The sequence below is a fragment of the Akebia trifoliata genome, chromosome 6 (assembly GCF_017979445.1).
Source record: "Akebia trifoliata isolate Shusen 1 chromosome 6, ASM1797944v1, whole genome shotgun sequence".
Lineage (NCBI taxonomy): Eukaryota > Viridiplantae > Streptophyta > Magnoliopsida > Ranunculales > Lardizabalaceae > Akebia > Akebia trifoliata.
Genome location: NC_141380.1, coordinates 25,660,238 through 25,685,962, shown reverse-complemented (window position 1 = coordinate 25,685,962; position 25,725 = coordinate 25,660,238). Strand labels below are relative to the sequence as shown.

Here is a 25,725-nt window from a genome sequence, read left to right as displayed (position 1 = left end):
TGATAAAAAATAAAAAAAAAACTTTATTTTTTCTTATTTTAATTAATTTTTTATTTCACAAAAGATAATTTACTGTTTTAGAATAAAAATGAATGGATTACAATCTCATGAAATTTTTAATTTTTCGCAAAGGTTCGATAAAATATTCTGCAATTTCCTTGGTGTAAATTGTGTAGTAAATTAATTTAATTAATTTTTATCAAAATATTATTTTTTTAAATATTTAACATCACATCACATTTAAGCAAGTTCAACGGCAACAGCTTTATGACTTAACTCGTGGATCAAGGAAACGAACAGTTCTGAATGCCATCACTGTAACACAGCTGCACTGCTTTTATTTGGAAAAGGAAAATTTTACTGTTAGACGTCATTGGAGGCTTTCTGTTTGGATTGAGAGAAGTAGAGAAAAAAGAAACTCCTTAAAATAAAAATAAAAAAGAGAAGGGAAGAGAAGAGAAATTCAATTTCTCTTCATCATATTTTCATTGACAAGGGAGAAAAAGACAGAACGATGAAATCTAAATTCATGTATCCTTTTGCCAAACTTTTATTTTGCACCTCAGAAAGAAAAACTCTCTCTCTCTCTGTCTCTCCATGGCTGAAGAAGAAGAAAATGTAGTGGTGATGTTTCCTTTCATGGCTCAAGGTCATATAAGACCATTCTTAGCTTTAGCTCTTCAACTAGAACAGAAAACCAACTACACAATCATCTTTGTCAACACTCCTCAAAACATCATCAAACTCCATACATCTCTCCCTACCAACACCTCCATACGCCTCATTGAGCTTCCCTTCTGTAGTTCAGATCACAATCTCCCACCCAACTCAGAGAACACAGATGTCCTTCCTTACCCTCTCATCTCACACCTCCTTCACGCCTCCAAATCTCTTAAACCTTCCTTTGAGCAACTAATCCTCAAGATCACCAATCAAAATCGAGGTCACCCTCCTCTCTGCATCATATCTGACATGTTCCTTGGATGGACCGTCGAAATCGCCAATCGTTTAAACATTTTTCATTCAATCTTCAATGCGGGTGGTGCTTACGGTATGGCGGTGTACTTCTCTCTTTGGATCAATCTTCCTCATCGTGCAACGAATTCGGACTATTTCTCTCTTCCTGATTTTCCTTATGTTTCGAAAATTCATCGATCTCAACTCGCTACGAATCTCAAGAACGCTGATGGTTCCGATTCTTGGTCTCTCTACCTCCAAAGAGAGCTCCCTCTGTGTTTTAAGTCAGATGGAATGTTATTTAACACCATAGAAGAACTTGATCGAACCGGGTTGACGTATTTCAAAGGAAAAACTGGTGGTCGGCCAGTTTGGTCCATTGGGCCGACTCGATTTCCCCTAACAAAAAACAAAAATGTCGATTCCGACCACTGCATCAATTGGCTCAACACCCAATTCCCGTCTTCAGTTTTGTTTGTGTGCTTTGGTTCACAGAACACCATCTCTAGCTCACAAATGATGGAATTAGCGATCGGATTAGAGGCTAGCGAGAAGAAATTCATTTGGGTCGTTAGACCTCCAGTTGGGTTCGACATCAATGAGAATTTTAGATCAGAATGGCTTCCAGAAGGATTTGAAGATCGAATCAAAGAGAAGAATAGAGGGATTTTAATACGAAAATGGGCGCCACAATTGGAGATTTTATCACATAATTCTACCTCCGCGTTTCTTAGTCATTGCGGTTGGAATTCGATCTTGGAGAGTCTGAGCAATGGTGTCCCTATAATAGGGTGGCCAATTTCCGGAGACCAATATTACAATTCGAAATTACTAGAGGAAGAGGTGGGTGTGTGTGTTGAGATTGCTAGAGGGAATGCTTGTGACATTAAGCATGAAGAGATAGCGAGAGTGATTGAATTGATGATGGATGGGACTGAGAAAGGTGAGTGCATGAGGCAAAAGGCTCGTCAAGTTAAGGAGATGATTAAGGATGCAATTAAAGAAGATGATGAAGGTTCCAAGGGTTCTTCTGCAAGATCGTTTGATGAATTTATTAGTGCAGTGCTGAGTATGAGGAAGGCAAAGAGAGACCAAAACTTTAACAATGTATGAATCTACAATTTGAAACTAGGATGAATCGACCAGAAAACAATCTGAGTCGAATAAAATGTGTCGATCAAGTTATGTTGTCTAAATTATCATATTAGGGTAAATTACCATTTCATGTGTTGAATATGGGAAATCTTATTTCTACTTAAAGAAAACTTATGATTTTCTTCCTTCCTTAATATTAGGTTTGATACTTTATTTTATGAAACAGAGTTCTGTAGAATGTGTCTTTCATTTATTTTATGAAACAGAGTTCTGTAGAATGTGTCTTTCATTCATTGCATGCTACATGTGAAAAGAGAGTAATTAGTAGAAGATTGAATGAATCCAATTTTTCGTAACACGGAAGCTCATTTGTCGAACCATTTTGAGAAGCCTATTTTAGGCTGCACAAAGAATTATTGAGGCAACAAACTATGCTCTCCCCTTAGACAAGTGAAACCAGGTGGAAAAGGCATGTAAATTTCTTTATGTTGATCACCATTTGAAGAAATGCAGTGTGAACACTTTTGTTGTGGAAATGCAAGAGACCATCCTTCTATTGTGGAAATAGCAAGAAGGCAACGAACAATGACAAGTTTGGCAACAAGTGCAAAAGTCTTGTGGGTGAATTTTTTTGCAACCAACAGAGCTTTGTGTCGTTCAATGGAACCATCGGCTCAATTCTTACCCATTCTTACCAATTTAATGGCATCATGTTAACATTCATATTTAACTGCTTGGGAAAATGAGTTAGGTTCAACAAAAGAAGAAATGATCGAAGCAAAGGCAAAATGAGAATGAGAAAAACATGTATAAGAAAGAAAGTTTATAAGTGGATATGGAGTACCTCAAGTGTATGACCCAATCGAAGAGTGATCAGTGATGCAAAATGAATGCAATGATGTCATATTAGTCATTGTGGACTTCTCAGTCAAAGTTAATTAGGAATTTTAGGGATTATATCAATATTTTAGGAATATGTTAATAAGGAGATTTTGGTTGTATATTACTAGATCTAACGGTTATTCTATTTTCTAAATTAGTGCAGGACTCAGAAACTTTCATGGTATCAGAGTTAGGTTCTAAAAACATAATTCTCCCACATGGCCAAATACGGCATAGCGACTGAGAGACAAAGCTCCACATCCAAAGTGACCTCTAATCCAGAAACAACACTTGCTGCAAGCAATCATGGAGGAATATAGCAATCTTCTTTTCTCATCACAAGTCATAAATTCAATGGACAAAATTCCTCCAATGGCCCCAGTCCATGATGATGTTTATTTGCGAGAAAGGAAAATACGATTACCTTACCGGTGAAGTTACTGTACCGAAGAAGATTGACCTTAAATTCAAGCTATAGATGAACAATGATATAGGAGAAAATTTCCTTCTGTAGAGAACAACCAAGGAAATCTGGGACGCTGCAAGAAAGACATATTCAACTTCTGAATATACTTCAGAATTGTTCGAAATTAAAGCCATATTGCATAATCTACGCCAAGGGGATCTTACGATTACTCAATATTTTAATGCTTTTACCCACCACTAACAACATCTAGATATGTTCGAAGTCCACGCATGGAAGTGCTCGAAAGACACAGCCCGATACAGGAAAATTGTGGAGAAAAAACGGACCTTCAAATTTCTTCTCGGCCTCAACAAAAACCTGGATGAAGTTAAATTTCTTCTCGGCCTCAACAAAAACCTGGATGAAGTTAGAGGCAGAATAATGGGGACAAAGCCTCTGTTGAGTATTAGAGTGGCATTCTCAGAAGTTCGTCGTGAGAAAAGTAGGAAGAAGGTGATGATGGGATTTTAAAAATTTTCTCCCATACTCGAAGGATTTGCCCTTGCAATCCGTGGAACACAACCAAATAACAATAATGACAATTGATAGAAAAAATGAAAACCTTAGTGTGACCACTGCCGTAAACCTAGACATCTCAGAGAAAATAGTTGGAAAATTCATGGCAAACCTGTAAACTGGAAGCCATCGTGATAAGCAAATGACAAGAAAAGCCGAGTCAATGTTGTTGCCACCACAAATGAAAATCCAGCACCTACCGAGAGGAGCCTTTTCACCAGAAAAACAACTCAAAGTCCTACAAAAACACTTCAGCCAAAGTACAATATCTTAGTCAAGCACTTCTCTCCTTGGAAAAAGCATGTTAACACATAAAGGTAATTTTTTCAATGCCTTTACAATTAATAAAAGACATTTAAGACCGTGGATGTAAATCTACATATTATTGTTTCAGGCTATCAAGGACAGTGTCCAAGGGCATACAAGTTTGCAAAGCTTTGATACAAATTGTCACAGCCGTGTTCTTTTGAAGCGAGGTCATGCGGCACAAGGGGTGCTAATCCACAAGCAAGCCTGTAAAAATGATCGTACACCACAAATGTAGCTAGCAAACAAGTAAACTAGGCAACACGAGGCAATGCTCGGAGGCAACTTTATTGATATAATATTGAGATTACATGGTGTAACACGTAACAAAAGCAATAGGTGTGTTACAAGCAATATATGATCCTATGACACGCGGGACTTCCACGTAACTTGGCTCGGTGCTTCAATCAATTTGGACGTAGGCCAGAGATTGGGAAGCACTAGACACCTTTCCTACAAGGATGCTAATATTCCTTTCCTAGGTTTCTAGAAGGAAACATCAAAAGTGGAGGCCTCCATTTTTTACAAAAATGCCACTAAACTAACAGATATGCCCTGGCACGGGACTGACATGGCATCATAGTGAGCCTTACATAATATTACATGAGTGCTCCCAGATGACTCCAGGGCAAGCTACACCTAAACTCTAGGTGTTAGAGTACATGACCATTATAGTCTCTCCCACCTATTCTACAGATGTCCTCGTCGCATTGTCCCTGATAAACTCTTCAATCTTCTGCTTGAACAGTTGGTATCAGACCACATGACGGGAGATGCAACAATATTTTATAAATACAGCCCATGCCATGAGAATCACATAGTCCGAATAACTGATGGATCTCTATCTAAAGTTGTAGGAACCGGTTCAATCAAGATTGCAAAGGACCTGAATCTAAACTCTATTATCCATGTCCCTAATTTGGACTGTAATCTGCTCTCAATCAGTAAATTGACTCGTGATCTTGACTGCATCACTAAGTTTTTCCCAAATTTGTGTGAATTTCAGGAATGGGATTCGGGGAGGACGATTGGCAGTGTTGAGTTGTGTTCTGGACTCTATCTTCTTAAAGAAGATTCTCTTCCAAGAAGACAAGCTCATAATGCATGTTGTGTGTCCTTTAAAAGTCAGTTAGTTTTAAATTCCAGTGTCAATAAAGATAGTGAAATTAGTTATGGCATTATCGTCTTCGTCATCCAAATTTCATGTACTTTGAAAAATTATTTCCTTGTTTGTTTATCAATAAAAGTTTAAAAATTTTCAATTGTGAAATTTGTCAATTTGCCAAACATACTCGGAACCATTATCCTATTCTATCATATAAACCATCTCATCCATTTTCCATGATTCATAGTGATGTGTAGGGCCCCTTAAGAATTACAAACATGGTAGGAACACTTTGGTTTGTATCCTTTGTTAATGATCACACTAGATTGACCTAGATATTTCTTATGAAAGAAAAATCTAAAGTTGGCCAAAATTTTCAAAATTTGAACTCCATGACACAAACTCAAATCCAAACCAAGATCCAAGTCCTAAAAACTGATAATGCCAGCGAATACTTCAAATCTATCCTTAGTACCTATCTCTTAAGTCAAGGCATAGTTCACTTGAGTTCCTGTGTTGACACTCCCTAGCAAAATGGGATTGCAGAGAGAAAAAATAGACATTTGGTAGAAATAGCATGGTCTTTCATGTTCTCTAATCACGTTCCAAAATAATTTTGGGGAGAGGCAGTCCTTACAGCTGCATACCTTATTATAGATAATTGTAAAATCATTGATAGAACTTGTGAGGGTGGATGTGACTGATTTATACTTCTTCATAGTATTTTAAATCATTTTCTTTTAGTGTTTTATTTTAGAGAATTTCTCTCAAAAATTATTTTTAATCGTTTGCTTAAATTTAATTGGATTTGAGTAAAAAGAGTACCAGATTAACATTGTCTCTGTGGATCGATCATTATTCACCAAGGTAGTTTTATTATTTTATTTTATCATAATCTACAGTTCAAACAATCTATTTTAGAGCCTATTTGTTTTTATAGAGTTTTCTGCATCTCTTATCTTTTAAGTTTTTATTTCTATGTATAGTTGTATTAATATTTTGAAGGTGTTTGAAATATTAATATTAAATTTTTTTTGAAACTATCATAAAATGTAGGGGAAAGACTAAAGAAGGTAGAGAAAAATTGAATTTTTTTCGAAATAAGTGATTTATTTATTTAATTTCAAAAATAGTAAATTACCATTTTTAGCATAGTCCCTAAGTCAGAGTATGGCTTTAAAGCAAGGGAAAACTTCGGGAAAACTTCAGGAAAACTTTAAAAAACGAGAATGAAATAGTAAACCATAAAAGGTAAAAATATATTACAATTATGAAAAATGTATATGTCTATTGATACATATTATATTTATTTAATTTTATTCTATGTTTTTAATTTAACATGTTCTTAAACATAAATATACATCTTACAATTAAAAAAAAGTAATAAATAAATAAATAAATTTACTCATCAATTTTTCTTTTATTCAAAATAATATACTATTGAAAAAAATGAAAAAAATATAACATGAAGATATTAGCATTAAATCCTATATTTCTACATTTATGACTTACTAAATTCTATTATGTATCAGATCGGACACTAAAAAAATGAATGTGTTTTTTTTTTAAGTGAAAAAGATTTGGAAAAATCTTTTCTAAAACATAAAAAAATATAAAATTTTCAGAAAAATCATTTTTTTTAATCTTTTAACCGTTAAAGGTACTGGGCGTGTTTTTAAGCACTTTTTTTTTTTTTTTTCTAAGTTGTCTTTTTTTTAGTATGATTGTTAGAACTAAAATTTTTGATTAAATTGGTGAGTTAAAGAGGGGAGAGAAGAGAAGAGAAGAGAAATTGGTGAGTTAAAGAGGAGAGAGAAGAGAAGAGAGAGAAAAAAATAGACCCTTAAATGGTCGGATTTTTTTAAAAGAATTCGATTTTTTTTTAAATAAATGAGTTAAAGAGGAGAGAGAAGAGAAGAGAAATCAACCCTTTAATGATTTTTTTTTTATAAATACTTTTTAATGGTCGATTTTTTATTTTTTTATAATTTTTGAAAAATTATATATATTTTTTTGATAAATATTTTTTTAATTTTTTTTTAATTTTTTCTTTTTAAAAATATATAACATCACATCACATTTAAACAGCAAGCTGCCAAAACAATGCAAAAATAAATAAATGCATCCTCTGAACTTCAGCGACAGCAGCTTTATTACTTGGCACGTAGATCACAAGGAAACGAACAGTTGTCAATTCCATCACTGTAACACGGTTGCACTGTTTTTATTTGGAAAATTTTACTGTTCGACGTCATTGAAGGCTTTATATGTTTGGATCGAGAGAAGTAGAGAAAAAGAAAACTCTTTAAAAAACAAGAAAAAAATATATATATTCAAGTCATTATCCCCTGTGAGAAAAGACAGAATTATGATGATGATATCTAAATTCATTTTTTGGCACAAATAGGCTTCGCCAAACTTTTATTTTGCAGTTTTAGAAAGAAATACTCTCACTCTCTCTTTCCATGGCTGACGAAGAAGAAAATGTGGTGGTGATGTTTCCTTTCATGGCTCAAGGTCACATAAGACCATTCCTAACTTTAGCTCTTGAACTAGAACAGAAAACCAACTACACAATCATCTTCGCCAATCGTTTAAACATTTTTCATTCAATCTTCAATGCGGGTGGTGCTTACGGTATGGCGGTGTACTTCTCTCTTTGGATCAATCTTCCTCATTGTGCAACGAATTCGGATTATTTCTCTCTTCCTGATTTTCCTAATGTTTCGAAAATTCATTGATCTCAGCTCGCTACGACTCTCAAGAACACTGATGGTTCCGATTCTTGGTCTCTTTACAGCCAAAGAGAGCTCCCTCTGTGTTTCAAGTCAGATGGAATGTTATTTAACACCATAGAAGAACTTGATCGAACGGGGTTAACGTATTTCAAAGGAAAAACTGGTGGTCGGCCAGTTTGGTCCATTGGGCCGACTCGATTTCCCCTAACAGACAACAAAAATATCGATCCCGACCACTGTATCGATTCGCTCAACACCCAATTCCCGTCTTCGGTTTTGTTTGTGTGTTTTGGTTCACAGAACACCATCGCTAGCTCACAAATGATGGAATTAGCGATTGGGTTGGAGGCTAGCGAGAAGAAATTCATTTGGGTCATTAGACCTCCAGTTGGGTTCGATATCAATGAGAATTTTAGATCAGAATGGCTTCCAGAAGGATTTGAAGATCGAATCAAAGAGAAGAACAGAGGGATTTTATTACGAAAATGGGCACCGCAATTGGAAATTTTGTCACACAAATTCTACCTCCGCGTTTCTGAGTCATTGCGGTTAGAATTCGATCTTGGAGAGTCTGAGCAATGGTGTCCCTATAATAGGGTGGCCAATTTCCGGAGAACAATATTACAATTCGAAATTACTAGAGGAAGAGGTGGGTGTGTCTGTTGAAATTGCTAGAGGGAATGTTTGTGACATCAAACATGAAGATATATAGTGAGAGTGATTGAATTAATGATCGATAGGACTGAGAAAGGTGAATGCATGAGGAAAAAGGCTTGTCAAGTTAAGGAGATGCTTAAGGATGCAATTAAAGAAGATGATGAAGGTGTCAAGGGTTCTTCTGCAAGATCATTCCATAAATTTATTAGTACAGTATTGAGTATGAAGAAGCATAGAGAGACCAAAAATTAAAAAAATGTATGAACCTATATTTAGAAACTAGAATGAGTCGACTCAGAAACATTCTAAGTCGAATGTTGTTTCTAATTTTATTTTTTAAATTAATTACCATTTCATGTGTTAACTATTTTTAGTTATATTAGCTTACATTTTGTTATAATAAATTTCAAAATTTATCTTATTTCTACTTGTCAAGAAAACTTATGATACTCTTCCCATCTTAACTTAGAGTTTGATCAAATGGAGTTTGAGGTTGTAAAGGTCTTTTTTTTTTTTTTTTTTTCTTTTCTTATTTATTGATTTAATATCTGAAACATTGGAGAATTTATTAGCTATGATAGTAACATTATTGATCTTATTTGTTTCAATGTTTTCTACCATTTCCCCAATCCCGACTCAATATGCATAGGTTCACTATTGGGGCACATTTTTAATATTTTTACTCCATCTGTATGCCATCGATTTTATTAGATCCAATAACATTCAATAGTGTTTTAAACCACTTTAACAAGTTGAAGAATTGTGGACTACCCATTATTTCACTATAGTAAAATAGGGCTATAGCGACGGTCGGGACAGTCGCTATAGGTACAAAATACCGTTGCTAAAACATTTAACGACAGTTCAGGGTAGTCGTCGCTAAATACCCCATCGCTAAATATTATAACGGCCAACTATTATGTGTAGGTACATGGCCGTCGCTATAAAGTATTATTTTTATAAAAAAATTATTCTTTAGCTACGGTTTTGGCCGTCCCTATAAAGTTTTTGAAAAAAAAAAATTAATTTTACACCAACACCCTATGTATTATTGAATATTGGAAATACCCCCATGTTTTGAAATTAATGACCTTGACCCCTATTACCAATATGAAAAGACCCAAATGCCCCTCTTATCTTCAACTTTCAAAAATCTATTTGCCAAATTCAAATTCTAATCTACAATTTGAAACTCCTGCAATAAGCATTCCAGATGCCACACTATAAGAAAACATAATTGACACAACAATAGTTGGGCCAAGATTGTTTTGCCGGTATATTATGACACCACTTGCATACAAGACAACCTCCATTCTTCATTATCAAATTTGCAAGTTCATCTATTTTGTTTTGTAGAATATAAATAAGAAATCATCAGTAGCGTGCCTCCCTCAAATCTACAATACTTCGCCTTACTTGTCGTGATAACAACACTATTTTGTGGTGATGTTTCCCAAATGCATATATACTTGTCTGATTCCATTGTGGATTAATTCCAACACTCGGTAACTGCAACCACGAAAAATCAAAAAAATAGAAGATCATAAGTAGAATTTTAAAAAATCAAACCTTATAGATCTGAACAGATGAATCTATTGTGCATGAATCGGATCAAGAATTATCCTATAGATCTGAACAGATCCAATTTCTAAGTTAGCTTTATTGCAACAAAATCATTGCAAATATCTTATAGATGAAAAATGATAATCTAGGACTTGTTTAGAAACAAATTACAGTCTAGAATCATACAAATGAAGACGAAATTGAACTATAAAAACCAATCCAAAGACACGATTTTTAGCACTAATTCAGCTAAATATAAAGAACAAACGTGAAATCCATAACATTTAGAAAGAACAGATGAAACAGAACTCACCATCAAGGCCTCCTTCATGGTGACTGGAGCATTTGCAGCAGCCATGGCGCCAAGTGGTTTCGATCGCTTCTAGATCTAAAGCAACGAAGGAAACCTAAACATATAAATTGTTCAACAACCAAACTAGGAGATAATATATAGCTCAAAGGATGAAATGAGAAGCCATTTAAATACTCACATGTACTCAAATGAAATATTTTGTCATGCAAACTACTGTACCCCAGAAAAAACCAAGTCCTACTTCAAAATACCTCACAAGTACTATCTGCCGACACTCTTTCCCTAGAAAAAACCAAGTCCTACTTCAAAAACCAAGTGCAAACCACACCAACGTAATGTGAAATGTTTGGACGGTGCAGACACTAGCACAAATCATGCTACCAAGAGAATGCATATATGGAACCCAAGAAATGTAAGTTGTTCATTAGTTGTGTTAGGAGCTAACATAGCTAAAAGCCTATCCCAATTGTCTTAGAATATTCATAAATACATATACAGTAACCAAAAATGCCCATAGTTCCAAGCAAAGATATGATGCAGAATTGCACAATCCTACAAAGATATTCTAGTGAAACATTTGAATGGCAATATATAACCTTCAGAAACAAAAGAAACAGAATTCTAAATAACACTAGGGCCAATAGAGAAATAATGATGATGTTGGCAATAATAATAACACATAAAACTATTGTTATTATAGGTAGCAAGGAACTTCAAGTACTTTACCTCTATAGGTAGATTGGCAGGGAATAGATTAATGGTACAAGGATTATAAATTTCAAAAGAAATAATAAGTTCAAGATCGATTCATATACTAATTTCTCTTATGAGACTTGTCTAAGATGGACAACACACGTTGGATTAGTAATTGAGGAGAGTTTGATAGGATTCGATAGTATTTGGGAGTGAGATTCCTGTATTTCGATGAAACTTAGAGGGCTGTGATTTTGAATTTCTCATGTGGTAATCCATTTGAGCAAAACAACCTCCTTAGTAAGGCTCACAATCTTACTATGTTAGTAAGAAAAAGGTTTTACAAAAAAAAAAAAACTACAATTGACAATAAACAGAATAAAGGGATTGATTCATGATACCTCATCAGTTACTTCAATGCACCATTTTTCTAAATAGGTAAGCCTACTTTTACATACTCCACATCACTGGGTGAGCAGCACAAACGCTGCAAAAGAAGGCTGAGGAAAATGAAAAGAATGTAAATAAGGACACGGTGACAAGAGCAACATAGTTATACTCATTTTCGTTTGGTTAAAATACTACATAACAGATTTAATGGGATCAACAAGAAAATACAAGTTGAACCAATTTACCTATTGAATAGCTGAACATTGATGAACAAGAATATCTGATTGAACATTGAGTGTGCAGCTGCAATTCCAAACTCATGCACTCATTGCAAAGTGAAAATTAGTAGAAATAAATCTTTATATTGAAGATTATACAAGAGTGAAAGGAAAACCCAAACCAATATGGATTGAAATCTCCTAATTTCAGCTTGCCAGCTTAAAGTGTACACATCATACATCATTAATTAATTGAAAATACAACTAAGAGAGTGTAGTAGATAAGCTAAGATAGGAAAAAATACACAACTCAAAACATGACCATGTCTTCTAAAGTTTACATTACCTGGACACTTCAAATGGGAGCCATATCCATGTCCAGCATTTTTAACTTAATCTTGCTTTTCTTAAGGGCGTGTTTGATTGCATGGCCAACTCTAAGGAAAATAATACACCGTGGAAAACTTAAATTTAACGCTGTTTGAGATTTTAAAGCCTAGCCCTACCTAATGCAGGAACCCTTAGCTATCTCTTGAGATTTGAAAGCCTAAAGGCTTGCAAAGAAGAAGCATAACAAATTGCCAGCACTGGAAGTATTTTTTCACCCAAAAATATGGCACAACTAACAAAGTCAACTCTACCAACACTGGAAGTATTTACACAATCATATAAATAGGAGAAAAAAAAAGACTGCTACCCAAATAAGTGCATGACAGTTACTATACAATGGCACACTCAACAATTTAATTTGTAGTTACTATATATATTTTTTGATAAATAACAAACAACAATATCTCCATTTATAGAAGAACTTATTTCAGTTACCTTGATCAATTGTGTCCCATACACATAGAATGCCTTCCCATCCACCATGAATTGTGTCCCATTCCTTCCCACAAAACCCATCTCAGGTTCTTTAAAATAATCAAATCTCAAGTCCCCAAAAGACATGTAAATGAAGGCAACACAAGATGTAAAACCAAGAATTGGGTACAACAGCCCATGTCCTGCCAATATTTTTCTCTCTCTGATGTAGAACCTCACAAAAATAGAAGAAAACAACAAAAGGATCAAAACTAACAGAGATATTGGTATCTATTCTAAGCTCTAAACCATGAAAGTCTAAAAATCTTGGATACGTAGATCAAGATTTGGTGTCTTAGATCTCTTAACAAATTATGTGACTGAAAAAAAAAAAAAATTAAAATACTAAATCCAAAACATGTTCAACAACAATGTTTGGTAGTACTCTATATAAGCATTCAACTCACAGGCTAGTCATGTTTAACAAGTTACTTAATGGTGGAAAGACATTTCTGGTGCCATTTATGTCACTAATCCTCCTACATAAAGAAATTCAACCAAGCATTAACTACTACAATGAATTGCTTAGTCAAAGATTACTTACAAATATTAACAAAACAATTAAGAGAACATGATATAAGGAAGGATTACTCGCAGCCTATATAATTTGGTCAAAAAAGAAATGGAGATGGGATGTGGAAAATCTACTAATATTTCACTTAATTGTGATAATTTAGTTTACAGATGCTATAAGTTTTAGTACCTCTAGCTTACCTCCCAAAGCCCAAGGATTATCCATTTCAACCATGGAATTAAATTTTTAAATATTTCTATAAAACATATAAGAAAAATATTTTTCATTTCTATGGAGACCAAAAAGAAACAATATTAACATTTTTCATTTTCATAATTTTTATAAAGTTCTCTTTTATGGGAAACTAGGTATTTGGGCCTTTTGAAATTGGATAAATCAAATATCTATAGAACAAGTCTTACTTTTAAAACTTTTTTGGGGGGAAAAATCAGTGTGTGTCTCTCTCTCTCTCTCTAGGTATTTTGAGGATAAAAAATAAATAAATAAAATTTCTTTCTTCTCTTTCACTGGAGAGACCAACAATAGAAGAAGGTTTTTTCGACGTTAAATCCTAATGGAAACATTATAACTCGATTAGGGTGTAAGATATGCTATATGGAATCTTAATTGACTATAAATTTACATTGATTTACTATTGTAAGTTAATCTCCAATCCATAACATATCTAGGGCTCAAGCTTAATTATCCATCAAAAATAAATTGAGAAACAGAAATGAACAGCTTGAATTGGAAAAAATTACAGATTCTAGGGTTTCAAATCAAACAAAAATCACAAATTAAATTACTTGAATCAATAAAAAATTAAAGAACTAGGGTTTATCATGATGGAATTGAAGAAAACTAATGTTTCTTCTTAAGGACTTACAAATTTGAAATTTTTTATAGATCTTCTATCATTATCTTCTTTTGACTTCAATCGTTCTCGAAATCAACCAACGAGAATGAGATCCCTCTACTGCCCCTTTTTCTTCTTCTTCTTCTTCTGGTGAAACAAAGATCAAAAGCCAGCTTTAAAATCAAATATGAGAAACGAGTAGGGTTTTGTGAGAATAGGAGAAGCACAACTTTGAAATCGACAATGGTGAGTAACCGAGGATGGGACGAAGATTTGGAGAAATAGATGATTAGAGATTGATTTACAGTCGAATATTTAGGAAAATCGGAGATGAGAGATCAATTTACAATCGAAGATTAAGAGAAATAGAAGACGAGAGATCGATTTCCAATTGAAGATTTAAACAAATCGAAGGGGAGAGATCGATTTACAATAAAAAATTTAGAGAAATCAAAGGTTTCTTCTCGATTGTTCTGTCTTCGTTCGACCACGAGACCAAGTTTTGAATCCGAAACTTGCATAAAAAATAAAGGAGAACGAGTTTTGATTCTGTCAAAAACTAATATTAGATAAGGAGACGATTTAACAGAGTAAGTAACCACGATGAAAGAGTAAGAGCCGAGAGAGAGAGAGGAAGAGCCCTTCTTCCTTACTTCCATATATCGACGGTCACATTTTTTTATTGCTACAGATGGATATAATGAGGGTTTAAATGTGACCGTCGCTGCAAATCGTTGCTATAGAAGCAATTTCCTATAGTGTTTGGTGAGAGATCATCTTCACCAAAAATCAGCCCATTCCAAAACTTCTAACCCACGTTGCATAGAACTTATTTTATTTTCTTTATTCTTTAACACCTCTAATTTTTATATATTTTCTCTTTCACCCCTTTAATCCAATTTATTATTTTTCATTATTACCTATTAATCCCGATTTTTTTTTAATAATATATTTTCAACTCTATTTTCTTTCCTACTTTTACCTCCTTAATCGGAAAGCCTTCCCTAACTTTACAATATTTTCTCTTTTACTTCTTTAATCTACTTTAATATTTTTCATCTCTTATCCTATTCATTTTATTCTTTTAATAATACCCATTCCATCACGTTATAGTTTATTGGGATCCACTTTATTTCATTTATTCTCCACCTCCGTTAACTTCACTATATTTTCTCTTTTACCCCTTAATTTACTTTCTTATTTTTAATCTTTTTATTTCTTTAATCTCAATTTTTTTTTTTATAAGAATATCCCTCCAACTTAATCTTTTTTACTTTTATACTTTCACTTGAGAGACGATGCCTATGTTGTAGGCATAAGTGAAATCTAGTATATATATATATATATATTATATATATATATATATATATATATATATATATGAGTCGAGTTCAACACCTAAAGTTTTGTCTTATATGGGCCTAAAAGTTTCAAATTTGGCTGATTTTTTGTGAGGAGATCATCCTCACAAAAATCAATCCATTCTGAAACTTCTAACTCCAATAAAAGTGATTTATAAATTAATGGTAAAAATTGACGGTTCACGATTCTTCAACTTATAAACTTGGGTAAGATGTTTCAGAATTAGTTGATTTTTTGTGAGGATGATCTCTTTACCATAAAGACCATCCTCACAATTGGTTGATTTTTTTCAAAATAATCAAATTTTTTTTATTTTAGTCGTCAAAGGTATTAGGTGTGTTTTAAACATGTTTTTTTTTTTTCAAAAGTTGTCTTTTTTTTACTATGATTGCTAGAATTAAAACATCTTGGTTAACTTCAGAATAGGGTTTCCCATTTTATAAAACAGTGATATATTTTTACCGTTTGAATTTTAGTAAATGATAAAAAAAAACTTTAATTTTTCTTGTATAATTAATTTTTTTTATTTCAGAAATGATAATTTACTGTTTTTAGAATGAAAATGAGTAGACTACAATCTCATGAAATTTTCAATTTTCAGCAAATGCTCGATAAGATATTCTGCAATTTGTAAATTGTGTAGGGAACTAATTTAATTAATTTTTATCAAAATATTATTTTTTTAAATATTTAACATCACATCACATTTAAACACCAAGCTCAACGGCAACAGCTTTATGACTTAACTCGTGGATCACAAGGAAACGAAGAGTTCTCAATGCCATCACTGTAACACAGCTGCACTGCTTTTATTTGGAAAAGGAAAATTTTAGGTGTTGATTGATTCAGCTTCTTAAAACTGCTGTCAACTTCTACTGTCAGAATCTGCTGTCAGAATCTGAAAAGCTGAAAAACTTGTTTGATAGAGCTTTTTAAAACTGCTCTGCTGTTGACTAGAATCTGGTAATTACTGTTTGATACAGCTTCTAAAATCTGCTGTAGTAGGGTAAAATGACCAGAATGCCCTTAAGGTTGATAATGCAACCATAATGCATAAAAATTACCAGAATACCCCTATACATATATAATTACACTAAATATATATAAATATAATAAAATTATATAAAAAATTAAAAAAATAATTATTTTAATTTTAAAATGTTTATAAATCTAAAAAAAATTATAGAAAAATTTATAATTCTATAGAAATTTCGGCAGCATCTCCTCTTAAAAATAAACATATAAAATTTTTCTGATAAACAAAATACCTGCATAATACACAATCCAACATAATGTACGTAGAATGCATCAAAAATTATTAAAATACCCCTATAAATATATAATTACACTAAATATAGATAAATATAATAAATTTATATTAAAAATTTATGAAAATAATTATTTTAATTTTAAAAAGTTTATAATTCTATGATAGACAACTTCGCCCACTTCAACACCAGTCTCTTCCCATGTCTATCTCCTCACAGCCTCTTCCAAGCTTTCTCCTAGCTAAGAACAAGTGTAAGTTACATATCAATACTCCAACCCAGACTTCCATTAAATGGTAATGATACAATCTTTTACTAACCATTTTTTAACAAATTAGAAATATTAAATTGAAGTGTGGATACACATATATTAAAAACCCAATCAAAATGGTGCTTAGTTAGAACTCACAATCGCCTAAAACAACCACAAGTTTGGGGGTATTGGATCGGATGTCAGATTTAGAGTTGACAATTTAATTGGAAAAATATTATGAAAATAACAACAATACATCAATAAAACCAGCAAGGCAACTCCACATAAAAGTGTACGGTCATTTTCTTTATCGATGACTAACATAATTACAACCCGTTAGAATTCGATACCCACATGGGCAACATCAAACAACGCAGCATAGAAAGCTTCAACTCTATAAATAATACAAACACCGATCAAAATCAAAAGAGAGCGGTGGACATCATAACATACTGGATCAACACGAGGATAAGCTCTCTTTTTGCACAATTCATTTGAGCACTGCTTCCTTCTCCCAGCATCTATGGGGATTGTTCTTTCTTCACAATTCCCACAAAAGCGTGACATATTGTGCCATTCTAGCAGAGCTAGCCTGATTTAATGCCAAAATAAGATAATCCATACATAACTTTCAACACTGACAAACCTTAGCACTTTATAAATGGGATTTGCAATACTATGTAGTGTCACCCATACTTCTAAAGTGACCATAATTCAACTCAAAATCCCGATAAGATTTCAACAAATGCCCAAATATGAGTTTGTGGATTGGACACCATAGGGAGTAAATCAGTTTGCCAGGCTTCAATTTTGGGCTTATGTTCTGATTTATAAAACAGGATTTAAATGATCATCTTAGCCTATCTAAGTACAATACTACCTGTAAAAAATATTTGTAGAAATTTAAAATTCTTCATTTACGTAGAATCAGATATTGAAAAACCAATTGCTGAATCATGTCCAAGACATTATTGATTAAAAATATTGATGAAATTCATAATAGAACAGAAAAACAAAATCATCCTCATCAAGACAGTATATCTTTGGCAATCTCATATATACTAATTTTTTGTTAAAACTTGTTAATGCTCTCAAAGCAACTAAAAATCCCAAATTTTCTAATTTTTTGTTCAAAATTGTTAATGCTCACAGTGCAACTAAAAATCCAAAATTCACACAAAGCATCACTTACATGACCGGAAATCGCCAATTCCCCCATTGCGCGATCTTCAGTCCAATCGGTGGCAACCATTAAAGTCTGCAGTTCAACAAAGCAGAACTGTCTCTCATCCAATTTAGGAACAGAACCGCCATCTGCCGACATATCGATTGCCCAATAAACAGTATCATTCTCCAACTCTGACCAAGGTAGACGAACGAATCCGCATTTAAATGAGATTCAGAATTCTCCAAAATATGCTTGAAATCAGCCAAATTGATCCAACCCAGATTCCAAACTGGTGGGGAATTTTCGGTAGAATCCAAAGAACAGGCCAAAGGCCTACCTTTCCTGAAGGGCAAGACCTTGAAATTCGGTGAAGACCATTCATGGGTGTTGTTCTCCAAAATTAGGGTCTTTAGGGTTTCAAGAGCTGAATTTGGAGAATATGGGTTTAGGTTCAAGGCTTATGTCCTCGTCATTGATGGGTTTCAATACAACGTTGTCGTTGTAGATGGGTTTCGATCAGAATGATGGTCGCCGTCGTCGTTGTCGAGGTGGGTCACTGCTGCTGTTGAAATCGATGAGAGAGAGAGAGAGAGAGAAGGCAGGAGATGGTTTTTTTATCGTGGACTGTGCGTGGAAATACGACATATGACGAAGGGTAATTTCGTCATTTCACTCGAGCGTTTTAAAATGCGGTTGCGCAAAGCTCCTCTTATGCGCTTTTCATTTCATCGTTTTTTATCACAAATTTGCGTTTCTAAATTCAAAACGCTACATTTAGAAGCACTATCAAACACATGAATAATTGTAAATCTCAGTTTTTAGACGCAAACGCAAGTAAAACTGCGTTTGGAAGTGCAATCAATCGGCCCCTTACTGATCGATGTGATTGGAGGCTTTTTACGTTTGGATTGAGAGTAGAGAAAAAAAAAACTCTTTAAAATAAAAATAAAAAAGAGAAGGGAAGAGGAGAAATTCAATTTCTCTTCATCATATTTTCAATGACAAGGGAGAAAAGGACAGAACGATGAAATCTAAATTCATGTATTGGGCCATTGGCACAAATAGACTTATCTTTTTGCCAAACTTTTATTTTGCAGCCTTAGAAAGAAAAACTCTCTCTCTCTCTCTCTCTCTCTCTCTCTCTCTCTCTCTCTCTCTCTCCATGGCTGAAGAAGAAGAAAATGTAGTGGTGATGTTTCCTTTCATGGCTCAAGGTCACATAAGACCATTCTTAGCTTTAGCTCTTCAACTAGAACAGAAAACCAACTACACAATCATCTTTGTCAACACCCCTCAAAATATCACCAAACTCCATACATCTCTCCCTACCAACACCTCTATACGCCTCATTGAGCTTCCCTTCTGTAGTTCAGATCACAATCTCCCACCCAACTCAGAGAACACAGATGTCCTTCCTTACCCTCTCATCTCAGACCTCCTTCACGCCTCCAAATCTCTTAAACCTTCCTTTGAGCAACTAATCATAAAGATCACCAATCAAAATCAAGGTCACCCTCCTCTCTGCATCATATCTGACATGTTCTTTGGATGGACCGTCGAAATCGCCAATCGTTTAAACATTTTTCATTCAATATTCAATGCGGGTGGTGCTTACGGTATGGCGGTGTACTTCTCTCTTTGGATCAATCTTCCTCATTGTGCAACGAATTCGGATTATTTCTCTCTTCCTGATTTTCCTAATGTTTCGAAAATTCATCGATCTCAACTCGCTACGAATATCAAGAACGCTGATGGTTCCGATTCTTGGTCTCTCTACATCCAAAGAGAGCTCCCTCTGTGTTTCAAGTCAGATGGAATGTTATTTAACACCATAGAAGAACTTGATCGAACCGGGTTAACATATTTCAAAGGAAAAACTGGTGGTCGGCCAGTTTGGTCCATTGGGCCGACTCGATTTCCCCTAACAGACAACAAAAATATCGATCACGACCACTGCATCAATTGGCTCAACTCCCAATTCCCGTCTTCGGTTTTGTTTGTGTGTTTTGGTTCACAGAACACCATCTCTAGCTCACAAATGATGGAATTAGCGATCGGGTTGGAGGCTAGCGAGAAGAAATTCATTTGGGTCGTTAGACCTCCAGTTGGGTTCGACATCAATGAGAATTTTAGATCAGAATGGCTTCCAGAAGGATTTGAAGATCGAATCAAAGAGAAGAATAGAGGGATTTTAATACGAAAATGGGCGCCACAATTGGAGATTTTATCACATAATTCTACCTCAGCGTTTCTGAGTCATTGCGGTTGGAATTCGATCTTGGAGAGTCTGAGCAATGGTGTCCCTATAATAGGGTGGCCAATTTCTGGAGACCAATATTACAATTCGAAATTACTAGAGGAAGAGGTGGGTGTGTGTGTTGAGATTGCTAGAGGGAATGCTTGTGACATTAAACATGAAGAGATAGCGAGAGTGATTGAATTGATGATGGATGGGACTGAGAAAGGTGAGTGCATGAGGCAAAAGGCTCGTCAAGTTAAGGAGATGATTAAGGATGCAATTAAAGAAGATGATGAAGGTTTCAAGGGTTCTTCTGCAAGATCATTTGATGAATTTATTAGTGCAGTGCTGAGTATGAGGAAGGCAAAGAGAGACCAAAACTTTAACAATGTATGAATCTACAATTTGAAACTAGGATGAATCGACCAGAAAACAATCTGAGTCGAATAAAATGTGTCGATCAAGTTATGTTGTCTAATGTGATTTTCTAAAATATATATATATATTAATATTAGGTTTGATACATTATGTTAAGAAACAGAGTTCTGTAGAATGTGTCTTTCATTCATTGCATGCTACATATATATGAACCAAATCCTCAATTAGAGGAAGAGAATGGAAAGATTACAATAGTTTCCTTATTTAGAAAGATTACACAGCTATGAGGAATATCCTCATTTAATAGAGGACAATCACAAAAGATTGTGGTATCTTTCTTAACATATCTTAATACTCCCCCTCAAGTTAGAGCGTGAAGATCGGTAACGCCCAACTTAGGTAATAAATGATTAAATTGATCTTTCCAAAGATCGACAATACAACTTGATTATCACTCAAAGGTGCATTGGTTGGTGATGTGATACTCCAAGATCAGGAAGGAAATATTTGAACCTAGTGAGTTCGCAAGCAGCAGTTGCCATGGATCGATATTAAGCTTCAGTGAAGGATCAAGGGGTTCTCTAAGATATTGGGCTTGTACTCAAAATGGTGAAGTAGCATGTGGTAGTGCGTCATCGGGCAATTGGTCTGATTCAAATAAGAGTATGCTATCATTTTTAAGGTGCTATTCATTGACGAACGAAATATGCCCTTACCCGGACAAATTTTAATTAAGTATCGAAGCACACGTATGGCAACATCAAGATGACTTTGACGGGGCTGGTGCATACATTGGCTTAAAATATTAATTGAGTAGACGATGTCTAGCCTCATGATCATGAGATAGATAATGTGACCAATGAGTCGTTGATACATGGCTGGATCATTGAGGAAGGGGTTGTCGTCAATGAGGCTTTTATGATATTATTCCATAGGAAAATGTGAGGGGGCAAACCTAAAATTCCAAGCTCAATCAATATATCAAAAGTATACATTTGTTGATTAAAGAAAATCCCACTAGGAGAAAGAGCTGCCTCAATGCCAAGAAAATAATTTAGGGCCCAAGGTCCTTAATATGAAATTGTTGCTACAAGAACAACTTCAACTTATGTATGGACGTGTCATTATGGCCAGAAACAATGATGTCATCTACATAGACAAGGACAACAGTGAAGATGGAGCTATGAGCACATGTGAAAAGAGAGTAACTAGTAGAAGATTGAGTAAATCCAATTTTTCGTAGCATGGAGGCTAATTTGTCGAACCATTTTGAGAAGTCTGTTTCAGGCTGTACAAAGACTTATTGAGGCGATAAACTATGCTCACCCCTTAGATGAGTGAAACCAGGTGGAAGAGGCATGTAAATTTCTTCATGTAGATCATCATGAAGAAATGCAGCCTGAACACTTAAGTGATGAAGAGACCATCCTTTTGTTGTGGAAATGGCAAGAAGGCAGCAAACAATGACAAGTTTGGCAACATCAATAGAAGAAATGATCAAAACAAAGGCAAAATGAGAATGAGAAAAATGTGTATAAGAAAGAAAGTAAATAGTGGATATGGAGTACCTCAAGTGTGTGACCCAATCAAATACTGATCAGTCATGCATAGTGAATGTAATGATGTCCTATTAGTCATTGTAAAGGCAGAATCGAGTTTCACCTTGATTGACCCTGCCCTACTAATCCGAAGTAGCTCCTTGGTCCCTCTTGTAAGCACTGGTGTGGTACCTACCAATAATTCTCTGACACCCAAGTTAAAGTTGTAGAAATACCCCTCTCAAAGAAAAACAGTTTTAGCTTTTGTTCTCTCTTTCAGTTTGGCCCCCAAAAAAGATCTTTTCTCCTTCATTGATTCCTCTATTTATAGGTCCTTCCCTCAAATCAGGGTTCTTCCTTTAATCGGAATTCGATTATGGTGAATCCCCTGATTGTAAGGATCCTAAACAGAATTTAAATCTCGAAGAGTCCAAGATTTTTCGGAGATCTCTTCCAAGATTTTCGGACTTGACATGCGTAATCGGAAATTATCCGGATATTCGGACTTAGCCTGCCCTACCAAGCAGGTCAGATTTCTACCTATGTTGTCTTGCCCTATCAGACATACTAGGCATTGCTAACTTGGTTTACCCTACTGCTGGACAAGATTAGTTTTACTTGCCTGCCGCAGGTACCACTTACTCTGCTAAGACATGTGTACGGTCTAGATAACGTATCAATATTACCTTCACCTTCTACAGTCATAAAAGTAAATAGAACAGTGTCAAAACAGATGATAGAACAGTGGAAGGTAGAGGATAGGGTTACAACTTGGGCGGGCCAAACCCGAACCCATTTGGTTCAACGCAACATTTGGTCATATTTGGGCACAAGAAATTCGATCTTGGGTTCGAGAGAAAAATTGTTGATCAATTTAAATCAAGTTTAGCTCTTGGGTTGCCCAATTCGCCCGAACTCAATATATATATATATATATATATGAAAATGTTCAATTGAAAGTGCCCTCGATCCGCGGGGTGCGCAGATCCGCTTTTGACCCTTGAGGTTTGGAAGTCGCCACCTAGTTATTACGGTCTAGGAACCAAACTGACTCTAAAAAAGGTAAACATTACTAATCTACGAAAGAAAAAAGGGTCCGGAGATCATGTTACGAGGTTGGAAGGTGTTAGGCACCAACCCCTCCCGACCAAAGCCGGTCTCTACTAATTTTCCAAATAAATTACATTGCTAAAAGACCTAGATAATAAAAAAAATTAAGAAATTATACATTTCCGAAAACAACTTTATCGTTCCTCAGATCTGATTGAGTAACTCCTTGTATAGTACTCCTCGCTTCGTTCTGTCTCCGGATCTGATTTCTGATCTCCGAGGCAAGGTATCTCTTTCTTAGATCTGGGTTCTTCGAATTTTTTTTATGGATTTTGGGGTGTTTTTGAAGGGCTTCTAGGTGTTTTTCAAGCTAAAATCGAAGTATGGGTGTTAGGTAAGGAGTTGGGACTTCAAAACTAGGGTTTATGGGAGGCTAGGGGGACTTTTTGACCTACTTCTCTTAGGATTTATGATTTGATACGAAAATAGGGTGTGAGGACCTCTATTTATAGATTTTTTTTAAGGGTTGATTTAGATAGAATTAGTGTTTAATTAGAATTCTTTTAGTTAGAATTGTTTTAGGTAGAGTTGTATTTTAATTAGAATTATTTTAGGTAGAGTTATATTTTAGTTAGAACTCTATTAAATAGAGTTATTATTTAATTATAACTCTATTAAGTTTTTGACTTTTGGTCTTATTTGATTGACTTTAATACCTTGACCTTAGTCTTACTTGATTGACTTTAAGATTTTGACTTTAGTCTTGCTTAATTGACTTTAATTTTGAATTTAGTCTTACTTGATTGACTTTAATACCTTGACTTTAGTCATATTTGATTGACTTTAATTTTTTGGAGGACCCCCATCTATTATATCTTTAATTCTTTGAACCTCCAAATGGAGGGGTCTTTAAAGAAATATCTTGCGAACTTTCAACAATTTTGCCTGAGAGTCTGATTGATCGATTTTTTTAGTTCAAAATTTTAAATTAATTTCATTAATGTTTTACTTTAATTATTTAATATTTTATTTATTAATTTAGAAATTTTTAATTATAAAAATTATGAAATTATCGTTTTGGCCCCGAAGAGGACTTTTCGCGTTTTAAGTCATTTTTTTATGTTCCAGGATGTTTAGAATCGATTTTTCGTAAGAAATTCAATGGAAATATTAGTTTGTGTCATTTATGAAATTTTTTGTGTGAAATGGTCGTGAACTTTATGAGGGCCATTTTCGTAATTTTGTTAAATTCTGTTAAAATTGGCGAAATGATTTCTTTAGTTTCGATTTGTTGTTTTATGTGTTTGAATGGGTTTTCCTAAGCGTAATGTAGGCTTTAAGGATATTTTGATGTTAGGGGTATTTTGATAATTTGATCATTTTTTAGTGATTTTTATCTTGAAACTTCTTTTTGTCTGCAAGATGATGATTTCTATGTTTCTGGGGTCGTATTTTTCTAGTGTAGCGTGGTTTCTACAGTTTTATCAGTTCGAGATACCTCATCTGGATTTTTGAAATATTTCTGGTAATAAAATAAAGCAATGGAAATAACATCCATCATTGGGAATCATTGCAATCGGGTTGACAAGTTGATTAATCAGGCGGATGGAAAAATGGGGTCTCTACATCAACACCCTACTAATTTCCTTATGTGTTTTGTCCTACATGGGTTAGAAGTTTTGGAATGGGCTGATTGTTTGTGAGGATGGTCTCTATGGTGAAAAGATCATCCTCACCAAAAATAAACCCATGCCAAAACTTCTAACCCCATGTTTACAAGTTGAAGAATCATGGACTGTCCATTTTTTATGGGGTTCGAAGTTTTGGAATAGGCTGATTTTTGGTGAGGAGATAGATCATCCTCACCAAAAATTAACCCATTCCAAAACTTTTAACCCATGTAGGACAAAACACGTAGGGCAAAACGTAGGGTAAATAGTAAGGTGTTGAACATGCCCCCAAATATATATATATATATATATAGGAAATGTTGACGTCTAAGACCTCATGGGGGTAATACCACTCTCCACCATATTCACTTTACAATAATACCCTTGTTTATTATGTCTTTTGGTGAAAAAGACAAGGGTATGTTAGTCTTGATCCAATGGTATTAATATAAATATAAAAAATTTATAGAAGTATTGTTGGTATTAATTTTCAAACCATTTATTACAAACAAGACATTTAAATACAAAGATTAAAATGCCCTTAGAATTTATTATATAAAAGACAAGAATTTATTATAAAAACGCATAAACCAATTGAAATCAAGGAAGAACCATTACATCAAAAATATAAATATTAGTTCAACTAGGTTTGAGGTAACAGTCCAA

The 25,725-nt window shown here is 34.3% G+C and overlaps 2 protein-coding genes and 3 pseudogenes across 11 annotated transcripts; 3 read left to right on the top strand and 2 right to left on the bottom strand.

Moving 5' to 3' along the window:
- Window positions 1-533: 533 nt before the first annotated feature.
- Window positions 534-2,244, top strand: LOC147400510 (UDP-glycosyltransferase 92A1-like). The gene has a single exon (XM_086446211.1). The coding sequence runs from the start codon at window positions 598-600 to the stop codon at window positions 2,068-2,070; it is 1,473 nt and encodes a 490-aa protein (XP_086302337.1). The 5' UTR covers window positions 534-597; the 3' UTR covers window positions 2,071-2,244.
- Window positions 2,245-7,645: 5,401 nt separating this feature from the next.
- LOC147400509 (UDP-glycosyltransferase 92A1 pseudogene) lies at window positions 7,646-9,129 on the top strand (annotated as a pseudogene).
- Window positions 9,130-9,855: 726 nt separating this feature from the next.
- On the bottom strand, window positions 9,856-14,835 carry LOC147400508 (mannan endo-1,4-beta-mannosidase 2-like). Of its 10 annotated transcripts, none has more exons than XM_086446209.1 (7): window positions 14,164-14,814; window positions 13,171-13,242; window positions 12,725-12,926; window positions 11,927-11,984; window positions 11,693-11,791; window positions 10,599-10,673; window positions 9,856-10,231 (listed from the first exon to the last, which is right to left on the bottom strand). In XM_086446209.1, the coding sequence occupies exons 2-5, from the start codon at window positions 13,179-13,181 to the stop codon at window positions 11,742-11,744; spliced, it is 321 nt and encodes a 106-aa protein (XP_086302335.1). In that variant the 5' UTR covers window positions 13,182-13,242; window positions 14,164-14,814; the 3' UTR covers window positions 9,856-10,231; window positions 10,599-10,673; window positions 11,693-11,741. The 10 variants fall into 10 exon arrangements, 4 of the variants coding, with proteins under 4 accessions (XP_086302335.1, XP_086302336.1, XP_086302334.1 ...); XM_086446210.1 differs by lacking the exon at window positions 14,164-14,814 and adding an exon at window positions 10,777-10,880 and having other exon boundaries at window positions 10,599-10,692; window positions 13,171-14,157; XM_086446208.1 differs by lacking the exon at window positions 14,164-14,814 and having other exon boundaries at window positions 10,599-10,692; window positions 13,171-14,157.
- A 2,058-nt stretch (window positions 14,836-16,893) lies between these two features.
- Window positions 16,894-18,852, bottom strand: LOC147400507 (nudix hydrolase 19, chloroplastic-like; annotated as a pseudogene).
- A 436-nt stretch (window positions 18,853-19,288) lies between these two features.
- LOC147400506 (UDP-glycosyltransferase 92A1 pseudogene) lies at window positions 19,289-20,867 on the top strand (annotated as a pseudogene).
- Window positions 20,868-25,725: the final 4,858 nt, after the last annotated feature.